Source organism: Rhinoderma darwinii, chromosome 1, assembly GCF_050947455.1.
Source record: "Rhinoderma darwinii isolate aRhiDar2 chromosome 1, aRhiDar2.hap1, whole genome shotgun sequence".
Lineage (NCBI taxonomy): Eukaryota > Metazoa > Chordata > Amphibia > Anura > Rhinodermatidae > Rhinoderma > Rhinoderma darwinii.
In genome coordinates this window covers 512,146,005-512,154,623 of record NC_134687.1, presented here as the reverse complement: position 1 = coordinate 512,154,623, position 8,619 = coordinate 512,146,005, and the positions used below count along the sequence as shown (strand labels likewise).

The window sequence follows — 8,619 nt, the reverse complement described above, 5'->3', positions numbered from 1 at the left end:
TTATAGTCCAGGGTACTCACGGGTCAAAGTTCATCCATGAGGTCCGGTGCGCGCGCTGCCCCTTTAAGAGCGCGCACCCTACGGGATCCGGCTGAGGTGAGTGGATGCAAGCGCTGGCGTCTGCTGAGGAGGAGGATGGGGCCAGCGCTTGCCCACTCGTGGCTGCGGCTGTCAGGGGGAGGTTGGAGCTGACAGCCCGCAGCCACGGACATTACAGTGAGTATTGTACTGCGCAAGCACTACCACACACAGTTTTTTTTTAATGATCGATATGCATTCAAAATTTCTTGTTAACAATAGGCCCTTGAACATGCACCAGTGTGATACCAATGAATAAGTAAAAAAATTTAATAAATAATGTTTGAACTGCAATTGAAAGTTTTTTTGTTTTTTTTCTAAATATATTGTTTCATAGCATGGTTGGTTTTGATTGCATTCAAAACCCAGTGAGCATGGAATTATTTACTGTAGTTTGTGTAAAAGGGCCCATTTGCAAATATTATGTTGTGTCTACAGTAGGTTTTCAAACTGTAGTACATGTATCCCAGAAGTGTACAAGCCATGTCCCTAGAGCCGTGGTCAGCATCCTGTGGCACCAGTGTCACATGGGGAATAGTTTGCTGCCACACTTCCCTCTCCTGTTGTCAAGCGCCATTGTGTGCTTAGCGGCGGTAACACCAGAAGACAGGGCACTGCTTCATTGTATTTGTTGTTGCTAAACACTTGGCAAGCACACAATGCAACACTGCTCTCTCTCCTGGTGTTCAGCATTCCCAAGCGCATAATGAAGAGCTGCTCTCCCCTGGTGATCAGTGTCGCAAGGACGGATTTCAGTAATGGCTCTGTAAAAGAAAGTTAGCAAAAGTTGTCAGCTCTCTCTCTCCTATGTGCACCCTCCCAAGCTGATGTTCAGTAGCCGTGGTCTCACCTGTGTGCATTTCTCCCCAACTGGTGTTCAGTAGCCACAGTCTCTCCTATGTCCACCAGGTCGGTGCATAGAAATTGAAAAAGAGGACAAAAGAACCCAGGTAGACCCATACAAGTAACACTGCTCTTCTCAAAACCAGCACCCTACTATTCCTAACTGCTAATATCGCCCAGCTTGAAATTGTCATACATGGAATGGTCACATACCATCAAGCATCAAGGTAATATGGGTATGAACGTTTATTAAACAAAAAACAATACACAACAAATAGAAGAAACATATTAGATACTTATCTACAATGAGGATATCTTTGAAAATCGAAGATCTATACATAAACATAAAAAGGTTTCAGAAAAAAAAGCACAGGCATAACTTTAAATACATAAAATAGCTACAAAAAAAAACACAGATTTTTTTTTATTTAAATTACTCCTACCTGACTATTACATGATAAACTAACAACACTGTGACAAATACATAGTATATATATATATATGATAGCTTTTCTACAATAGCTTTTATGAACAGATATATATTCACATCTGTTACTTCCCACCCATGTACCGACCAATCATCTGCTTCTCCCATTAACATTACCTTTAATCCCTATGTGTATTTATTGCCTACACAACAATGGCATCGGATATCCATACATTTTTCAAAAAGCAAATGCACAAAAGTCAATGAACATTAATGATGTATATATAGAAATATTCACTTTATTCCTATACAATCACTATAGAACTGATAAACAAGTTACTTTATAAGCAGTTGTGTGAAGAGTCTAGGTCCCAAGCTAAATGGGTAGCAAGGCCCCCCCACATCGGTCACATGCTGTTGGAAGTAGTGCTGTCCTATAATGTGGCAGCAGGTCTACTTTAAACCCCTGGGCCCAGGCTACTGCAGTTTTGCCAGACCCTATTGCATGAAACTAAAATTTATAACATACTTTCAAAATATTGATGCAAGTAATGTGAAACAGTACAAAATACATATAAACAGATAAAAAACAGTATCTGCTAGAGTCCATACCTGTATTGCTTAGGCTGGGTTCACACGACCTATTTTCAGACGTAAACTAGGCGTATTATGCCTCGTTTTAAGTCTGAAAATAGGGCTACAATATGTCGGCAAACATCTGCCCATTCATTTAAATGGGTTTGCCGACGTACTGTGCAGACGACCTGTAATTTACGCGTCGTCGTTTGACAGCTGTCAAACTACGACGCGTAAATTAACTGTCTCGGCAAAGAAGCGCAGGACACGTCTTTGCAACGTAATTTGAACCATTCTTCATTGAAGTCAATGAAGAGCAGCTCAAGATTACAGGCGTCAAAGACGCCTCGCATAATACGAGGAGCAGCATTTACGTCTGAAACGACGCAGCTGTTTTCTCCTGAAAACAGTCTTTCTTTTCAGACGTAAAAGCCTCTCATCGTGTGCACATACCCTCATTGTTACTGCTACAGTTTTAGAACAGATCGCCATCAATAGCAGTATAAGATTTGTCAACAAGATTTAAGGTCGATCATGAAGGATTTAAATTTTCTGCATCTGCCTTTTAAGGGTATGTTCACACGCAAAACGAAAAACGGCTGTAAAATACGGAGCTGTTTTCAAGTGAAAAATGTGTCTGATTTTCAACCATGTTTTAAGCAATTGATGTGTTTTTTTGCAGCCGTTTTTGGAGCTGTTTTTCCACTGACACAATGAAAAACTGCTCCAAAAACGGCTCAAGTAGTGACATGCTCTTTTTTTTATGGAGGCATTTTTTTATGCACCGTTTTTTCTAATGGTCACATTAAAAAAAGCGCCCCGTCGAAACGAAACGCGGTTTTCCCATTGAAATCAGTGGGCAGTTGTTTGGGGGCATTCAGCTTCCATTTTTCCAGCCGTTTTACAGGGAGTTCACGGCCTGAAAAATGGCTAAAAATAAGCCATGTGAACATATCCTAACATGCAGCAGGAACAATTTGGGTAAGGGTATGTTCACACGAGCTATTTTCAGCCAGTTTTCGGGCCGTAAAGGTCCCAAAAAACGGCTGAAATATCAGAAGCAGAACGCTTAGAAACATCTGCCCATTGATTTCAATGGGAAATACGCCGTTCTGTTCAGACTGGGCGTTTTTTTACGCCTCATTTTCAAATAACAGCAAGTAAAAATACGCCCCGTAAAAAGAAGTGCACGTCACTTCTTGAGACGTTATTGGAGCCATTTTTCATTGGCTCAATAGAAAAACAGCTCCAAAAACGGCCGTAAAAAATGCAACGAAAACCGCTAGTTTGATTAAAAAAACTGCTGAAAATCGTGTCGGATGAGCGAGGACACATCGGCACCAGGTGACAGAGGCTACATCGACTTACCTGCAAACGCCGATGCTGCTGCAGAATCAACTGTAGCCTCTGTCGCCTGGTGCCGATGTGTCCTCGCTCGTCCGACACGATGCAGGACCTGGGGCAGGAAGTGACGTCACAGCGTGATCTCTCGAGAACACGCTGTGTGTCTGTGCACTGCCAGAAGCTGGGTGTTAACGAAGAGAAGTGGATGATGCTGATTCGTCAGCATCATACACTTCCATTCACAATGCCCAGCTAGTAAAACAAGTAAAAACGCCCGATGTACATACACAATACACGCCCAGTTGTACTTAACTTTAAACACGCCCAGTTGTACTTAAAGGGAACCTGTCATCAGCATTTCACCTATTGAACTTTACTTCTCCTTCACTAGCTGCTGCTATAAAAAGTTCATTGCCGTTATCCCCGCTCCTAAACTCCTCCTCCAACTGTAAATAACGGTCTGCAAACGTTTTGCGCCTTTTATCGTAATAATCCGGTGTCCCTTTGTGCGCACACACCAGAGGAGGACATCAATGCACAAGTGCGGGATGTTGTGTGCTGGGGGAAGGTGAGGAGCTGTCAATCAAAAGTAAGAAGGCGCGGTAAACTCGGAAAGACTTGAGGAATGAAGATTTGACTCTTTTCAAAACGAAGATTTGACTCTTTTCAAATGAAGACCTGACTCTTTTCTGCTCATTAGCATACGGTGTAGGGACACTAAAAAGCTAAATACTAAAGCTACAGAGCGACTAAGAAGACAATTATAGGTTATATAGAAATGATTTTTCACCCACTACCACCAGGTATAGTCGGTTTAATAGGTGAAATGCTGGTGACAGGTTCCCTTTAAGAAAGGCTCATTTGCATAAATATAAAAATGGTCATAACTTGGCCAAAAATGCTCGTTTTTGAAAAAAAAAAAAATGTTACTGTAATCTACATTGCAGCGCCGATCTGCTGCAATACGAGATAGGGGTTTGAAAATCTGGTGACAGAGCCTCTTTAAGGACCAATACTAATCCAGCATCCAGGATTTTTTTCCTGTAGGAAAAGACATCACTGAATTGAGCGCTTTCATTAGCATAGTACAAGCAGATTGCAGGGAATCTACAACTGGGTGACTGGTGCCTGTAGCTTTATTTATATTGCAATTGCCAACACAAGGGGCTGGTCCCTTAAATAAAATTAGCACAATGTACCAATTGTGTCACTCCATTCCATTTAGATAGAAAACTCTTATGGGCAGAGACCTTTTTCCCTTTTGTCTCATTTTACTTGTTTGTTGATTCCCCAATTTAAAGCACTGTGGAATATGTGGGTGAGTGGCATTTATGAATGCAGTGGATCATGTTTATTCATACGTGGCGGAATTGCTGTTGAATTCCGCTGCGGACAGTCCACAGTAGAATTCTGCAGTAGCCGTTTTTTTCATTTCTTTCAATACATTTTTAGTAAAGTTAGTTCAGACATTGCAGAAAATAACTGTGTGGAAATTAGGCTGCGGTGCAGAATTTTCCCTCCGCAGCATGCTCATTACATTGCGGAGAAGAAGCGGAATTTCACTACAGATTTCAGCCTTTGCAATGCAAAAACTGAAATCTGTGTCAAGTCCGCTGTGATATCTGCAACGTCTGAATTACCTGTCAAATATGCAAATGTTGGTGAAGATTCGTTGCGTAATTGCCCCAAATCTGCACCAACATTTGCAGCGGAAAAATTCCTCCCCGTCTGAACATGGCCTAAGGGTATGTGCACACGAGAACTGTCTTTTACGTCTGAAAAGACAGACTGTTTTCAGGAGAAAACAGCTGCGTCGTTTCAGATGTAAAAGCTCCTCCTCGCATTATGTGAGGCGTCTTTGACGCCCGTAACCTTGAGCTGCTCTTCATTGACTCAAATGAAGAACGGCTCAAATTACGTTGCAAAGAAGTGTCCTGCACTTCTTTGACGAGGCACTCATTTTATGCGTCGTCGTTTGACAGCTGTCAAACGACGACGCGTAAATGACAGGTCGTCGGCACAGTACGTCGGCAAACCCATTCAAATGTATGGGCAGATGTTTGCCGACATATTGTAGCAGTATTTTCAGACGTAAAACGAGGCATAATACGCCTCATTTACGTCTGAAAATAGGTCGTGTGAACCCAGCCTAAGGGTATATAAACACGCAGCAGTAAGGGCACGTTCAGACGTGGCGGAATTACTGTGGAATTCCCCTGCAGACAGTCCGCAGTGGAAATCCGCAGCAGACAGGTTGTCCATTGGTTTCCTCACCTTTTTAGTTATCTTCGTTCAGACGTTGCGGAAAACTCCGCTGTGGACCATAGGCTGCGGTGCGGAATTTGGTGTCTGCAGCATACACTGGCTGTTGCGGACTTGATGCGTACTTGTGGCGAAATTTCTCCATTGACTTCAATGGAGTTGCAAAATTACGCAATGAAATCCGCAGATGTTATGTGTGTTGCGTTGCGGATTGCTTTCAGGAACAGGATATTTCATCATTCTGGCTGGACCTATGTGTTTCGAGGTCTATAGCCAGACTGAGATGGAATGTTTTAAAAGAGAGCAGGATGTACTCTTCACCTGAATTCGCCAAGACTAATCCGCAGCATTTTACTTCACATTTTAGGCAAAGGCGCAATGGAATCTGCAACGCAGATTATGTGCGGCATTGATGCGGACAGTGTCTGCAGAATTCTGTCACGTCTGAACATGCCCTAATGGTGCTGTAGATTGCTGTAGTTACTGTACATAATGTTGTTGTTCTGGATCTCACAATTGCAGTCACAATTCTTACATATAACACTGTTTAGCTAGGTTCACATGTTTTCAATGCATGTATTTGGAAAAAATTACATATTCCGAACTACGACTACAAGTAAAAAAAAGTCAAATACTGCATATAAATGTTTTTGCAGTGCTGTAATGGTGGCGCTTTCCAGCCCACATTTGTCACTGCGGCAATTCTTTGCACTCGGTCTAACATGCAATACATGTTTTCTAACGGAATGTAAATGTTTATCAAGCTTTATATATGCCTCTGTATACAAGATTAAATGAGGATTGGTGTGGCTCTTTTTCTTGAGACCCTCACCATTTTTCTAATTAGGAACCATTTAGTGCAGCCGGTCTCTTTCTGTAACTTGCAAAACCAAACACAGCGCATGTGTAAGAGCTATTTTCATTCATTCCCATAGAATTTGAATGGAGCGGCAGTGCGCATGCTCTATTGCCGCTCCATTAGTGTCCATCTCACTTTGGTCGATTTTGGTTCCAGTGGTGGGGACCTAAGCGATCAGAAAATGATGACCTATCGTGTGGATAGGTGATAATTTATGATTCTGGTATAACCCCTTTTACTAACTGAATAATACTCCAGCCACTCACAAACCATGCTTATGAATGTACCCAAGAGTCCTTGGCCAGAAACGTACAAAATAAATGGAATCTATGCTATTATAACTTGGGCTCTGGCATATGCTAGGAATGTATTACAAATTTTGCGTTATATTCTTCTGTAAATTTATATTTAATATATAATAGAAAAATATACATATTTCAATATCTGCCTAAGACACTTAACGTGAATGGATAGGGATTTAGAAAAATATTTTGTGAAAAATGCAATATTAATAAAAACATAAAAAACACAGATTGCTATAATAAAATATAGAACCTTATTTAAAATTAGAAAATCCGCCTCTACATACATGGAACTGTGCAAACTAGAAAGCAACCAAGGGAGACAGAAATCTCTTTGTTCATAACAAGAATACAATTTTCGGTTTTACAGTTTATAGCAACCTAATGTCACAACTGGTACCAACTGCACACAATTATTTTGTGGCAAGACTAGTTACTATTGTTTTCCACGCCCTAGTATGGTAGAAGGATCTAGAGGATTAGGCGATCGGCTAGGCCTGTGTAATCTACCTCCATGAATACGAGTATTGCTCTTAAGTGGACTAGGGCCTACAGTAACATGCTCATTCTTAAAAGAAGAGGAGGTCTCACTGGTGCCACCACCACAAGTCCTGCTAACGTAGGTTGCCTCTTTTGATGCACTCAATAGTTGTATTCCCTGTTGCATAACACTTACAAACATCTGTGCAGATTGCTGGTGATGTTGTGACATTAATAGCAGATTTGAGGCAATTTTTTCCAAAATTGCATTCTGCTGCATGATGAGTTCGGAATTGGACTTCTCTGAAGCCGTAATCTGCTTGAGGGATTTACTAATATCCTTTACATGACCATTAAGAACATTAAACTTCTTGGACATTGTTTTGCGGAACTGGGTCTGCTCTGAGTAAATAAGGGCGGTGTGCTCACTGATATCATTCCTTAATGCTGGTGATACTTGATCACTGTTGAACGGAGACATCATCGGCAGTTCATTGAACGTCTCATCAGATACTGCCTTCTGTATGTTTGTGCTATGCTGCTCTTCTTTTGAAGGCTGTATATCTTGTAACATAAAATAATCTTTCTGTTTGATGGTTTCAATATGACTTGAAAGGGGAGCCATATAAATTTCCGCTTTTTCTTCTTCTTCCATGTCACTGAATTCTGACTTGTCTTGAAGAACATCAGTCAATGCCAAACTGGTGGATAATTCTAAACAAAAGCATGTGAAAGCAGTTATATTTCAACATAATGTACTGCTTAAGCTTAGACTATAACAATACTTTGGATATTTGAAATAATCTGGTTTGAAAACAATTTACCATAGTCATTTCAGATACATTTGTTGTGTCAACAGCATGAGGAACATTAAAGGGTTTGTCCCATTATTAAATATTCTATTTATTCTATATATATATAATAAATAATGACCAGTGTTTGCTGTTTAAATGCAGTTAAAAAAAATAATCTAGTGAAAAGTTACGACATTGACTTACAATGTACGGTGCCACATGATGTTCAAAGAGTATAGCTATGTGCATATCCACCTAATGAGCTGAGTGCTGGTGATCACGCATGCTCAGTTATTCTGCCCACAGCCAGGTCCCTGAATTACATCTCCGTTCGTGGCAGAGAAGCAAATACTAATAGCTATCTTCCCTTCTTGTCAGGGAAGTAGCAAAGCCTCTGCAGTAGCATGGCAGTACAGCTGAGGAGAAATAGTCATCTCAGTTTGTTAGGATTGTACAATTCTACTTCCTCTTCCTGACAGCTGATATGAACTCTGAATATGCCCATTACAATCTGAAAGGCTAACTAAACATTCAACAAACTTCTGACAAGTTACTAGCGCTTCTGCAGCTTCGTTTTAGCGATCGGTAGGGGGTCTCAGTGCTCAGACCCCCAGCAATCAAAACGTCTGACATGTCACTATGACATGTCAGAAG

The 8,619-nt window shown here is 41.0% G+C and overlaps 1 protein-coding gene across 3 annotated transcripts in view; it reads right to left on the bottom strand.

Moving 5' to 3' along the window:
• Window positions 1-4,141: 4,141 nt before the first annotated feature.
• The window catches only part of SEMA6A (semaphorin 6A), a 172,211-nt gene continuing 167,733 nt past the window's right edge, over window positions 4,142-8,619 (bottom strand). For all 3 annotated transcript variants that reach the window (XM_075836342.1, XM_075836351.1, XM_075836360.1), the window contains one exon: window positions 4,142-7,885. In XM_075836342.1, coding sequence (XP_075692457.1) covers window positions 7,128-7,885 — 758 coding nt within the window. In that variant the 3' untranslated portion in view covers window positions 4,142-7,127. The remainder of the gene's footprint in view (window positions 7,886-8,619) is intronic.